The 14,804-nt window shown below is 39.0% G+C and overlaps 1 protein-coding gene across 7 annotated transcripts in view; it reads left to right on the top strand.

The window, feature by feature from the left end:
- The window catches only part of NAB1 (NGFI-A binding protein 1), a 51,668-nt gene extending 42,382 nt beyond the window's left edge, over positions 1–9,286 (top strand). For 4 of the 7 annotated variants that reach the window (XM_060411083.1, XM_060411082.1, XM_042243612.2 and 1 more), the window contains 3 exons: positions 384–543; positions 3,071–3,187; positions 4,744–9,286. In XM_060411083.1, the coding sequence (XP_060267066.1) occupies positions 384–543; positions 3,071–3,187; positions 4,744–4,832 (366 nt within the window). In that variant the 3' untranslated portion in view covers positions 4,833–9,286. Of the gene's footprint in view, positions 1–380; positions 544–3,070; positions 3,188–4,743 lie in introns of all 7 variants that reach the window. The other 3 variants (XM_015093319.4, XM_042243611.2, XM_042243609.2) reach the window with 1 other exon arrangement.
- The last annotated feature ends 5,518 nt before the right edge of the window (positions 9,287–14,804 follow it).

Here is a 14,804-nt window from a genome sequence, read left to right as displayed (position 1 = left end):
GCCAAGATTTCACCCTGTGTTAGAAGCAGTTTATAGCAGATGGTGCTATTGCTCTGAGGTTCTTTTTAAAAGAAAAATCTTTAAAAGGACTTGGTACCTTGGAAAACAAAGCTAAGGTTATTCTGCTTTTGAGCTAGAATGGAATTCTCTTTGTAGGATTGAGCAGAAAGCTTTTTTTCTTTTTGTACAAAATACAACATTCTGTGTCTTAACATGATGCTATAGACATCAGTGCATATTTATGGAACGTGTATACCACATGAAGTGTGAACTAATTTTAATGAATACTAAATATATTTGCTGGAGTCTGAAATTGGCATCTTTAAACCATTAAAAAATCTAGGATGTTTTAGTTATTTTATTTTCGCTTTACTTACAAGCAGCCTGAAAAGGTGATGGCAAAGCAGATGGAGTTCCTCTGCACCCAAGCTGGCTATGACAGACTGCAGCATGCTGAAAGAAGACTCTCTGCAGGACTGTACAGGCAGAGCTCAGACGAGCACAGCCCCAACGGCTTGGCGCCAGACAGTGCTGAGGGACAAGGTACACCCTGAGAGGGGCCCACACCTCTAGTGCCAGCTGCTCGGCGCACTTCCCAAAATGCTATTATAGCTCTCTATCAAAATTTTTAAACTGTCCCCTTTTCTAAAGAGGAAAGAATTCTGCCTGCAAATTTGATTTGTAGTTTTTTTTAACCTTGTTGTTGCTAAGTTGTGTCTGACTCTTTAAGACCCACATGGACTTACAGCGCGCCAGGCTTCCCTGTCCTTCACTATCTCCCGGAGCTTGCTCAGACTCATGTCCATCGAGTCAGTGATGCCATCCAACCATCTCATCCTCTGTCGTCCCCTTCTCCCCCTGCCCTCAGTCTTTCCCAGCATCAGGGTCTTCTCCAGTGAGTCGGCTCTCTGCATCAGGTGGTCAAAGTGTTGGGGCATCAGCTTCAGCATTCGTCCTTCCAGTGAATATTCAGGGTTGATTTCCTTTAGGGTGGCCTGTTGTGATCTGCTTGCAGTCCAAGGGACTCTCAGTAGGCTTCCCTAGCACCACAGCCCTAAACAAGAGCTGCCCCATGTAACCGACATGTATTTCGTAGAGGGTGGATGGGAATGGGAGATGTGAATAGCATAGATCATTTTTCCTCAAGAAGTGAATTCCATGGGAGATGTTGATCGTTTTTTAAAAGACTAGAACTGTATTTTTTTTAAGACTGCATAAGCAGATTTGTCTGAAATTTATAACATTTGGTTCCTCAGAGAAGGTGGTAACTGTGTCTAAAATACTATGAGAAATAGAGATTTGGAGAGAGTATAAGAAGGGAGAGACTTGCAGAAATGTTATCTTCCCTCAGGCTCCACGTTGGTCGATAGACTCGGGAGATATTTTGTGCGGCATATACTTTGAAATTGTTCTCTTAAACTCTTCAGATGTAAAAGGCTTTGCTTCTTGAGTATTTTTACCATTTTTAAAATTACTTCATTTGTATCCACACATGAAGAAAATCCCAAGTGACTGTCATTCACTCATTCAGCAAATATTTGTTTACATCTCCTGTGTGCCACACGTCTAGATACTGAAAATGTAGCGGTAAGTCAGATAGAGCCTGCTTCCTTGCAGCTTATGCTTGAATGGAGAAAGATGGATAGCATCGAAGTATCAGAGTAGATCCTCTCGTTTCAAATAGTGATAGTGTTGAAAGAAAAGCAACTTCATAGGACCCTTTTTATGTATTACTGTTACACTTTTTAGAGAGTGGTTACTATAGTCAAAAAAACAAAATTTCTAAATAGCAATACCATCCTAACCAGCCTTCTTCAACTATAGAGTAAAACATTACATGTTAGCAGATCAGAGTAGTGGTGAGGGACATTCTTCCTTTAAAATATTACAGAAACTTTAGTGGAGGTCTTTTTTAACTTCTCCAGTCATCCTTGACAGTTAAGATTAGAGTTAAGAAATGTTAGTCACTCACTTGTGTCCAACTCTTCTCAACTCCCTGGACTGTACTCCACCTGGCTCCTCTGTCCATAGAATTCTCCAGGCAGGAATACTGGAGTGGGTAGCCATTCCCTTGAGGGATCTTCCTGACGAGCCCAGGTCTTCTGCCCTGCAGGCTGATTCTATTCCACCTGGCTTCTCTGTCCATAGAATTCTCCAAGCAGGAATACTGAAGTGGGTAGCCATTCCCTTGAGGGATCTTCCTGACGCAAGGATCGAGCCCAGGTCTTCTGCCCTGCCAGGCTGATTCCTTACCATCTGAGCCACCAGGGAATCCTGAGAGTTAAGAATCAAAGACATTAATGAAAGCTTTGTTACTCTCATTTGTGACACCAGAATATTCCAGTGCAGGGCAGCAGTTTGCTAAGTGTGATGGATTTAGGTTTATGATAGGGAATATGATTTGGTGTATGAGACATTTTTTTACCATATCTGCTAATTACATCTTTTCCTGGCTTTGCCATAGGTTTTGCTGTTGTTCTAGTAATTGGCAACTGACTTGAAGCCATCTCTGTGTCTGTGTGGGAAAGTGTTAGTTGCAAAGAGTGTCCAACTCTTTGTAATCCCATGGACTGTGGCCCACCAGGCTCCTCTGTCCATGGGCTTCTCCAGGCAGGAATACTGGAGTGGGTTGCCATTCCCTTCTCCAGGGGATCTTCCCGACCCAGAGACTGAACCCAGGTCTCCTGCACTGAAGGCAGATTCTTCACCATCTGAGCCACGGAAGAGATTTCTGTGTCTGTAGCATTTGTTATTATGGGGTTAATGACCTACCTTGGTAAAATGGTTGCACTAATAAGAAAGTGCCTGGAAATCTCAATCTTTTGTTTCGTTTGTGATTAGCTTGTCGAAATGTCCTGACAGAACAGTAAATTGTGAGGCTAGCGTGAATTGCTGTTTTCTTCCTAATCACTATCCTGACGGTTTCTCCAGCTAGCATTACCTTCTTCAGTGCCTGTTGACTTTCCGTACTGATTTCTTAAGGAGTGTTCAGGCGATTCATGGAAGCTTATTTTTAAGAAAGCCATAACGCCTTTTTAATTATTCATATTGCTTTTTTTCTTTTCATTAGGAGAAAGACCTTTGAATCTCCGAATGCCTAATTTACAGAACAGACAACCCCATCATTTTGTGGTGGATGGGGAGCTGAGTAGACATTACTCCAGTGAGGCAAAGTCCCACTCATCAGGTGAAAATGCGTCTCACTCCTCAGGATGTGATTAGAGGGAGTAATACTTAAATAAAACGTATTTTGATTTTAATCTCCTAACTTCTGTTTATCCCTCCTTAAAAAGGGGTCATTGCTAACACTGTTACCAGTCAGTTTTCTCGCCTTGGAAATAACAGATTGCCATATTAATAGCCAGTTTTGTATTGTTTTTTGAAAACATGATATTCCCAAAAATAGAGAAGGAAAAGCACTTGAAGGTTGAGATTATTTTGATTACCTATGACATGAATGGTGGCTTTATGCAGGGTTGTAAACCAGGTAATAAATGACTGGCTTTAGATACTATATTCCCTGTTCCAGCCTTTCATAATATGAAATTGGTTGATTATATGTTTGCTATCATGTTAAGAAAACCACTTGTGTTTTTCTAAAATCTAAACTTTTCATGCAGCTGCATTTGGGGGTGATACTTGTATTTCAGAAGTAAACTGAACTCCATAAAAGGGCAAGCTATCCCTCATATAGCCTGGTGTTTTCATGTTTTTATCCAAGCAAAGTGAGTGAGAGTTAAAGGCATTAGAGACCAGTACCATTTGAAAGAATCCAGTATTGTTCAGGCTTTGAGTTAAAGTAACTTTAGGAGCCACTTGAAGTCAGTTGTCTCGTCTGTAAAACATAATATCTGCCTCATTGAGTAGTTAGGAGGATTAAACAGGATAACCTATATGAATTGCCTGGCTGATAAGAATTCAGTAAATGGTAGCTACTATTACTGTTTGTATGCTAAATTTCTGTACAGAGAGGGAAATTCATAGAGTCAACTTCCTAATCTCAGATAAGCTATTAATGTTGTTGCTTTTCTAGAATCCTTTTTAAAGTGTATATGAGTATGTGTGTATCCCCCAGTATTAATACCTCACATAAATAAATACTACATTTTATTGTCATTCTGTAGTATGTATTTGAGGTTCAAATAATTATTCATGTAACTCTTAAGGAATGAGTCCTTATGAAAAATAGAATCTTCATTCTTTTATCCCTGTTTCTCCCACATTAAGGTTTCGTGGCTAGAGAAACTTAAAAGTAGCCCCATGTTTAAACATGAAAAATGACTTTCTGCCTCTGTCTTCATTGGTAGTAAATATTTTGGCCAGTAACTCTGTTGTCTGTGAGCAGCCAGTTTTATTTTAGAAATTTTATTTATCACTTTGGACGAAGCATGGAATAAAAATCAGTAGGTCCTATATGCTGTGTGCTTTACATGCGTTTTCTAATTTAGGTCTCATACTACCGTGTATAGATCCAATCCACATTTTATAGATGAAGCCACTAAGGCTTAGAGAGATGTGTAACTTGCCTAGAGATGTATACAGCTAGTAATTGGTAAAAATGGAGTATAAATCCAGAATCCAAAATCTTAGCCACAATATTATAAGCATAAAAATTTTGTACGGAATTGCAGTTACAAATAGTTGATACTGCTTGCTTTGGGGTTTGATTTTGGGGTTTCCTTTTTGTTTTTTGGTGACCTTTGATTTAAAGTATTAATATATTTTGTTTCCATTTTTAAACAGAGAGCCTTGGGATTTTAAAAGACTATCCTCACTCAGCTTTTACTTTGGAAAAGAAGGTCATCAAAACAGAGCCTGAAGATTCAAGATAGCCGTGGTTCTTCCACTGTTCTCTGGAAATGGCATCAGAGTTAAGGATAATGCTCCATCATAGAAATAAGCCTTAATAACCAATGTTGCCTCATTCAGCACAAACAGATTTCATAGCCAAAGCATAAGGACTGATACAGTAGTCTGTGGAAACCAGGAAGACAAAACTGCAGCCACAAAGGAGTAAACTGAGAGAATGTTGCAAGCTGTAACAGAAATACTGATCCACATTCCTGTGGAAGTCATTTTATGTGGAAAGGCTTACAAATTAATACTGTAAACATTCATTATTTAAGAATGTACAATGTATTTGTGTAATTTATAGAAGTAAAATGTAGATGTTGAGACCTGTTTGGACCAATAGGTGTGGATAAAGTTTATTTTACTTGAAATTTCTTTGTCTGCTTTAAGTGTTTTACGTAAATATTATTGTACGTCAGAGTTTAGAATCTTTGCAGTCATAAAAAAGAAAGTTTAAGTGATGTAGTTGTTGGCAAGGTTGTAATGACTTTGGAAAAATGGAAAGCAGATACTCAGTTTAAGCCAAGGAAAATGTTGTAGTTTTAATATCTGATAAAACTGATTTTGTTTAAATAGGAAATGTCTCATTTCTTAGCAGTCAGATGTCATTTTTACTGGCTTAATTAGGCAATAGTTAATAAATACTGGAGTAGAGTTAAAAAGATGAGCAATAGAGTAGAAAAATCTCTCCTACCTGGTTGATCCAGGTTGCATACTATGATAGCTACTTAAAATATAACAAAAATAGGAAGCTGCTCCTTGGACAGAGAACCTGAAACAGATGGGACTGATGCATAAAAGCCGTGACTTAAACATTGTTATTTCAGAATGTGTTATATAGATTAAGACTTAGTAAGTTAACCCTAAATGTGATAAGAATGATGACTGTTAACAAAGGCTATATACATAGTAGAGTAAGCACTGTTTTATATCCAGAAATTCCTGTTCGTAGAAAATCCTTTTCTACGTACCAGAGTCAGAGAAGCTAGATGGTTCTCCCTGGGGACATATTCCCATCCAAACTGTTCACAGCTGTGGACGACCGGTGCACCCACACTTTCAGGCATATCTCTGTGGAGGTTTAGTTGACACCTATATTCATTATTTATTTTACAGTTTCATTTTTGTATACTTTTCGGATTTATGAATGCAGTTTTTTCTTAAAACTCATTTTAACTTGAAAATCTGTTTTGATTCTTCCTAGTTAGTTAGTGGGGTATATACAAATATATGAGAGTGTGCTTAAATGTTAATAACGTACTTGCATACTTATCAAAATTTCCCATTGGAATCCATAGTGGAAAACAAATACTATTTCTACCAAGGTATATTTTTCTGTTGGTTTAAGAGGAGAAGATGTTTGACAGCTTTACCTCCTTCCTCCAGATTCAAACCCAGAGATTGCCCAGGAGAGTGTATTGACTTGGAGTATGTATTTTTGTTTTCAGTTCTGCTCTGAGTCATAACTGAATAAAAATATTAAGTTACAGTCTGTTATGTTAAAATTCGTCAGCCAGATGTTAGATGAAATATCTGCACTGTGGCCTCTGATCACTGTCACATACATAATTCCTTTTCCGTGTTGATTTGTAGAATAGCTTTACAGTAGAAACACCAGTAAACAACTTTTATGCGATTAAAAGGCTTTTTTCCCTTCTTCAATGTTTTAATTGTACCATAGTGTTTTGCCCACTGAAGAAGCTTTTTATGGACCTTGCAACTTTGTTGCTAGCTTGAGGTTGATAATTGTGGTTGTATTGTTCCCTGTCTGTAGCAATAGTATGAATATGATTTACATAGATTGTTCAGTTTTTAATATTAGCCATAGAACTGGTTAGTATCTCAGTAGTTTCATGAAACGTTTCCTGTATTCTAATCTATTTTGAGAAATTTTGTGGGTTTTTTTTTTAATTGTGTCTTATAGTTCAGGTTTGTAGATTTTAATAAGCAACAATTTTTAAAGATGTGGTGATCGTCCAACTAATATTTGTCTGTCTTTCACGACCACACAAACTGCATCTTTAAATCCATGAATAAGTTTCCTTAAGTATCATACTTTTCTGGTTTTGTTCGTGCTTAGTGATAAGGGGGAAGCACAAGAAAAATTTCAGTAGAATACAGTTTTTATTTTGTAAACACTAATGTATTAAACTTGCTATACATTGAAGCAAATAATATATATTTTTATTTGAATTGTATATATGAATTGGGTGTTATAACTAGTCGATTTTTTCATTGTGTTAGAGGTATTTTCACTGAACAAGGTCAATTGGTTACCTCAGTATTACAGCCAATATAGTCCAAGGGACCATTTCTCTCCAAGTCTTGTGTTGTATTTTACTACGTGAAGTCCTCGTTTCCGTGACTCTAAAAGCTGTTGGTGAGGTGGGATGAGTGCACTTGCTTCCTGTGGCAATAAAGACTTTCTGTGCCTCACACATCTATGTTTGTAGTTTTCTGCATAGCATTCCTCACAGCAGTACGAGCCTGCCTGTCTCCCCGCTCATCTGGTCTGGGCTTGCAAAGAGTCGGACACGACTGAGCGACTGAACTGAACTGAGTGCCAGGGCCAGGGGCTTCTGCCTTAAGCCTGTTACTGTCGGCCGCCTTCCTCTCTGTAAGGTTATCGGCAGGCAGCCACTCGGTTTACACCAGCTGTCAGAGACTTTGGTTTATATTGTTCTCACAAGAAAGTTACAAAGACATTTTGAGAACTACCCACCGTGTCTAACCAACTGAATCATTAGGACTTAAGACTTTGCAAACATACTAATATTTGCAAAGTGTTAATGTGACTTGGCCTCAGTATTAAGGGCTGTATATGAAATTGAACTAACCTGTGGTAGAGAATTAGCAAAAGCCTTGCTGTGAAATTGTAATGGGTGACTTTGGTAGATTAATAGCTTCAACGCAGAGCCAGTGGCTTGGGTGAGAGTGGAGGCCACAGAAAAAAAAATATATAAGATGTGAACTTTGCCCTTTGGGAACCCAATACCTAGTTGAATGGGAATTATTTGTCACTCAGATAAAATCTAGATTCCACTGTGTTACAGAGGGATAAATAAGGAACTGACATTTAAGTGAATTCTGTGTTCAGTAGGCGTTATGGGAGTACATGCTTTACAGGTGAAAGAAAGCGCATTGAGTGAGTGAGTCTGGCGATGAGCCAGGACTGGAAAGATGTGGGGCGTGCCTATAAAGCTGTAGTGGGCGTGCATTTCACTTGGAGGTCACTTTTTTAAAAGCTTCAAAATAATGCTTGCCATGGATAATCATTCTTTTGACAGTCCCACTGAACTTGTGAAAAGGCAGGGGCTTAATGTGTTAGGACTAAATATTACTGTCAGCTGCCTGCATCTCCATGAGGTTTTTGGCAGACACGTACTCAGTTGACCCTTCTGTCAGAAAGAGACTTTGGTTTATATTGTTCTCACTTAATGAGGTTACAAAGACATTTTGAAAACTACCCGCCGTATCTAACCAACTAAATCAATAAAAGGGGGGAACATCAGGATCTAAGACTTTGCAAACTTATTAATATTTGCAAAGTGTTAATGTAACTAGGCCTCAGTATTAAGGCTTATGCTTTTTCCTGTCCTTAATTAGTAAAACCACCTGGGGAAAAGCTCTAGGATTTGGTGATTATGAGCACCTAGTGAACCTTTACAGTTTAAGAGCTGAAGCCTAAATAAGCATGTAAAGAATTTCCTAACATGGTCTGCTCACTTGGCTTCTCAAATGTTTAAGTATTACTGACACAATACCCATTGTGCTTGTGACTTCACCTAATACTGCACTGACTCTTCAAAAGAAAATCAACCGAGGTAGTAACCTAGTGAAACTCTCAGGAGGTCTATCTCTTATAGGAAGTGAATTCATCAGTAAATAGCTGAAGTCAGAGTTGAGCAAACATTTTTGTGTTTGTAACAGCTTGAAGCATAAGACCAAATATGGTAGCTGCTGTTTAACTAAAAACCACCTTATGGTCCAGCTGTGTGCATGGGTGGTGTTTCAGGGAATCAGACTTATTTATTTGTTACTATCTGTGGGTGTTCTCATAAATGAGATAATCTTAAGTGGGCCTCCAGACTTAATAAAAGAATGATCCAGTGTCAAGAAATTTGTTTTTTATTGTAAATATGTTTAATTTCAGAAAACCTTACTGTTGATTATTTTCTTATTGGCTCTACAAGATGATTCTTATTTTACATTGACACAATCAAAAGCTAAATTTTGAGCTAAATTATTTGAGTATGCACCAGTTACAGCTTTAAAGTCTCTTCTTTGGCCTCTGTTTCTACTGACCTATGAAAAAAATTTTAAGAAGAAAAAACCACCTCTATGGTGTTTCAAATTTTTTGTGCAGAAAAAGCTAATCAGAAATTTATTTTGTAAATTCATTATAAACTTATTAAAGTTAGAATCTGAAAACTTACTGTGTTTTAAGTTTTTAAGTTTATCTTATAAATTTTTTCTGTCTGTAAGTTTAACAATTTTTAGGGAATTATGAATAATCCGTTGGTTCCGTTTACAAAATTGGTTTAAAAATCCCTTACATTTTTATTCTTTCATACTCCTCCTGTCTTCTGAGGGCCACAATTTTGAATCATTAAAACAATACCCTGTTGAATTCTAGGTCTCCTGGTTGTGTCTGATCACAGTTTCCAAGGTTACTTTTCTGACAGCTAAATAATCTGCTTCCAAGTATTACTCCCAATAAGGTCAAAGGTCTAGTTTTTACCAATTCATCTTAATTAGGGGAAATTTTTATGACATTTTTGTAGCAACTGTATACAACTCTCAAGGAACATCACAGATGAATTACAAAAAATACTGATCTTAGTTTCACTGCAACATTAAGATCAAATGTTTAGTTATCCTTTTTCTGTTTTATTCTTACTGCCTGATTCCAGACACTTAAGTGAGAAGTTACCTCGAATTTTTCTACTCTACTATATAATTGCTGTCTATTTAAGTTTTCCAGTGTAGGTTCTCAAAAGAATTAATTTCTTCACAATATCAGAAATAGAGTTAATTGAATGCTGCCATCAAACATAATATTGTAAAATGCAGATGAAGTACATGGAACACTGGTTCAAGATGATACCACCACACAAGTGTTAACAATCAACCCAAGAATTTTTCTCATCAGCCTATGAAGAGTGACAGGTTTTTGTCAATTTCCTGGTAGTCCAAACAATTTGGTAATCTACCAAGGCTAGTTTTACTGTGGGTGAGCACCAGTGACGGTATAAGTTAGATTGTGCTTCATATTTACACATTCTGAAACTTTATGAGTCATCTTTGCATTAAAAATTTGCACCTCATAAATTTATGCTTAAAAGTGCCATGTTCAACACCCACACACAATCCTAAGCAAGTAAGGCCATTCTCTTGCAACCGTCACAGACACCCTCTGCTGACAGGTCATTTAGGCTCAAGTATGTAGGAAGATATTTAAGTAGTGCGCACGTAGGTGGAATCTTACCGGTAACTGGCTCAGCTGAGGATTTTATAGTTTTCTGAGACTCCATACCATCCTCAACTGTGAACTGTTAAACCAGACATCTGTGGTCTAGTCCCATACCCTGTTATTTAGTAGCCTTCCCAGAAGACAAAGTGATGTTTTTTTGGTGGCATGTTCTTATACTGTAAGCCCTCCAACATCTCGTCATTTTAGTTACAATTCTAAAGAAGAGGTACCGCACGCTTTATACCCTTAAGTCTCTGACAGCATAATGTGAGGATGTTTTCCATCAGCACTTAGAATGGACAAGGTCATCTTCCTTTCTGAATTCAGCCAGCCATTCTATCAGAACATGCTGGTACAATAATTGACGGAACTTCTGTGTGCATCAGCTAATTCTCAAGTTGGAGCACATCTTTCTGATTGTTACCAGTGAGAAGACAGCTTGACTGGTGAGATAGACCTATCACAGATAAAACCAGATGCTTGATTCCAATTCACTATATATATAGTGAAATCTATTTTACTCTCCTTTCCTGGACTGAGTGGAAAAATTCTGGAAGTAACACCTTTATTGAAAGCTTGCACACTATCTTTATCATCACAGTTGTGACCTAATTAATCCCTTTCCACAAACCAGCACAGTTGCACTGATTTCCTCTTTTTATGAAAGAAAAACTAGGCTGAGAGGTTTGGAAGCTCATTGATACCTTGAGAAGGAATTAATTTGCAGGGGACAATTGTTTCTCCTTTGGCTTCTGTCCTTAATGAAAGGAAAGCTCTGTGCATTTAAAACCCCAGAGTTGCCTCCAGCTCCTTTATGTGGACCAGTGTGAGGGCTCCGGTGAGACAATTAAAGAAGGTTGAGAAAAGCAGCAGCAAGGAACGGACAACCTCAAATATAAAGATTGTTACTTGGTTATTTTCTGTTGTTTTTCTTTTTAAAGTTTTATTATGGAAAATTCTAAAACACACACAAGTTAAAAGAACGCAGACAGCACCCAGGTTTACTCTTGTTGTTTAGGTGCTCAGTCATGCTTGACAATTTGCGACCCCATAGACTGTAGCCCACCAGGCTCCTCCGTCCATGGGATTCTCCAGGCAAGAAGACTGGACTGGGTTGCCATTTCCTTCTCCGTACTTTGTTTCTTTTCTTTTCTTTTTTTCTTTAATTTTTATTTTTACTTTATTTTACTTTACAATACTGTATTGGTTTTGCCATACGTTGACATGAATCCATCACGGGTATACATGCGTTCCCAAACATGAACCCCCCTCCCACCTCCCCTCCCCATAACATCTCTCTGGGTCATCCCCATGCACCAGCCCCAAGCATGCTGCATCCTGCATCAGACATAGACTGGCGATTCGATTCTTACATGGTAGTATACATGTTACAATGCCATTCTCCCAAATCATTCCACCCTCTCCCTCTGAGTCCAAAAGTCCGTTACGTACTTTGTTTCTTAAATGGACAGTCTTCAGAGAAATCATGTGGTGTTTTGTTTTTTCTTAAAACTCCAGGGTTTTCTAAATAAGGCAAAAATTATCATGAACATTTTTTAGTCATGCGTCTGAGAATAAGGTGACTATAAGAACAAATTAAGGTATGGCTCCTGAACTTGAAACATTTATACTACTAAACAGATGACATTATTCAGAACAAACTCAAAGAACAAGAGAATTACAAACAGCTCACATCCAGACCCATCCTGTGCCTTCACTCCAGGGCTTCTGTACCAGGAATGGTATGGGTGCCAGCCATCTTGGACACTGCTGGCGGGGGCGGGGTGGGGAGGCAGGCCATGAGCTCTGCCGGACACACTGAGTTTGACAGGCCCTCAGTTTTGTCTTCAGTTCAGTTCAGTCGCTCAGTCATGTCCGATTCTTTGCGACCCTATGAATCGCAGCATGCCAGGCCTCTCTGTCCATCACCAACTCCCGGAGTTCACTCAGACTCACGTCCATCGAGTCCGTGATGCCATCCAGCCATCTCATCCTCTGTCGTCCCCTTCTCCTGCCCCCAATCCCTCCCAGCATCAGAGTCTTTTCCAATGAGTCAACTCTTCTCATGAGGTGGCCAAAATACTGGAGTTTCAGCTTTAGCATCATTCCTTCCAAAGAAATCCCAGGGCAGATCTCCTTCAGAATGGACTGGTTGGGTCTCCTTGCAGGCCAAGGGACTCTCAAGAGTCTTCTCCAACACCACAGTTCAAAAGCATCAATTCTTCGGTGCTCAGTCTTCTTCACAGTCCAACTCTCACATCCAAACATGACCACAGGAAAAACCATAGCCTTGACTAGATGGACCTTAGTCGGCAAAGTAATGTCTTGGCTTTTGAATATGCTATCTAGGTTGGTCATAACTTTTCTTCCAAGGGGTAAGTGTCTTTTAATTTCATGGCTGCAGTCACCATCTGCAGTGATTTTGGAGCCCAAAAAAATAAAGTCTGACACTGTTTCTACTGTTTCTCCATCTATTTCCCATGGAGTGATGGGACCAGATGCCATGATCTTCGTTTTCTGAATGTTGAGCTTTAAGCCAACTTTTTCACTCTCCTCTTTCACTTTCATCAAGAGGCTTCTTAGTTCCTCTTCACTTTCTGCCATAAGGGTGGTGTCATCTGCATATCTGAGGTTATTGATATTTCTCCTGGCAATCTTGATTCCAGCTTGTGTTTCTTCCAGTCCAGTGTTTCTCATGATGTACTCTGCATATAAGTTAAATAAGCAGGGTGACGATATACAGCCTTGACGTACTCCTTTTCCTATTTGGAACCAGTCTGTTGTTCCATGTCCAGTTCTAACTGTTGTTTCCTGACCTGCATACAGATTTCTCAAGAGGCAGGTTAGGTGGTCTGGTATTCCATCTCTTTCAGAATTTTTCACAGTTTATTGTGATCCACACAATCAAAGGCTTTGGCATAGTCAATAAAGCAGAAATAGATGTTTTTCTGGAACTTTCTTGCTTTTCCCATGATCCAGGGAATGTTGGCAATTTGATCCCTGGATCCTCTGCCTTTTCTAAAACCAGCTTGAACATCAGAAAGTTCACAGTTCACATATTGCTGAAGCCTGGCTTGGGGAATTTTGAGCATTACTTTACTAGTGTGTGAGATTGAGTGCAGTTGTGCAGTAGTTTGAGCATTCTTTGGCATTGCCTTTCTTTGGGATTGGAATGAAAACTGACCTTTTCTAGTCCTGTGGCCACTGCTGAGTTTTCCAAATTTGCTGGCATATTGAGTGCAGCACTTTCATAGCATCATCTTTCAGGATTTGAAATAGCTCTACCAGAATTCCATCACCTCCACTAGCTTTGCTCATAGTGATGCTTTCTAAGGCCCACTTGACTTCACATTCCAGGATGTCTGGCTCTAGATGAGTGATCACACCATCGTGATTATCCGGGTCGTGAAGATCTTTTTTGTACAGTTCTTCTGTGTATTCTTGCCACCTCTTCTTAATATCTTCTGCTTCTGTTAGGTCCACACCATTTCTGTCCTTTATCTAGCGCATCTTTGCATGAAATGTTCCCTTGGTATCTCTGATTTTCTTGAAGAAATCTCTAGTCTTTCCCATTCTGTTATTTTCCTCTATTTCTTTGCATTGATCACTGAAGAAGGCTCTCTTATCTCTTCTTGCTATTCTTTGGAACTCTGCATTCAGATGCTTATATCTTTCCTTTTCCCCTTGGCTTTTCACTTCTCTTCTTTTCACAGCTATTTGTAAGGCCTCCCCAGACAGCCATTTTGCTTTTTTGCATTTCTTTTCCATGGGGATGATCTTGATTCCTGTCTCCTGTACAGTGTCACGAACCTCATTCCATAGTTCATCAGGCACTCTACCTATCAGATCTAGGCCCTTAAATCTATTTCTCACTTCCACTGTATAATCATAAGGGATTTGATTTAGGTCATACCCGAGTGGTCTAGCGGTTTTCCATACTTTCTTCAATTTCAGTCTGAATTTGGTAATAAGAAGTTCATGATCTGAGCCACAGTCAGCTCCTGTTCTTATTTTTGTTGACTGAATAGAGCTTCTCCATCTTTGGCTGCAAAGAATATAATCAATCTGATTTCAGTGTTGACCATCTGGTGATGTCCATGTGTAGAGTCTTCTCTTGTGTTGTTGGAAGAGGGTGTTTGCTATGACCAGTGCGTTCTCTTGGCAGAACTCTATTAGTCTTTGCCCTGCTTCATTCAGTATTCCAAGGCCAAATTTGCCTGTTACTCCAGGTGTTTCTTGACTTCCTACTTTTGCATTCCAGTCCCCTATAATGAAAAGGACATCTTTTTTGGGTGTTAGTACTAAAAGGTCTTGCAGGTCTTCATAGACCCGTTCAGCTTCAGCTTCTGCAGCGTTACTGGTTGGGGATAGACTTGGATAACTGTGATATTGAATGGTTTGCCTTGGAGACGAACAGAGATCATTCGGTCGTTTTTCTTAGTGGAGCTATTTTGGGTGGAAACAAAGTCTCAGGATCAGG

This window comes from Ovis aries, chromosome 2 (assembly GCF_016772045.2).
Source record: "Ovis aries strain OAR_USU_Benz2616 breed Rambouillet chromosome 2, ARS-UI_Ramb_v3.0, whole genome shotgun sequence".
NCBI lineage: Eukaryota > Metazoa > Chordata > Mammalia > Artiodactyla > Bovidae > Ovis > Ovis aries.
The sequence above is the reverse complement of the archived record's forward strand: the minus strand, read 5'-3'. Positions and strand labels throughout refer to the sequence as shown.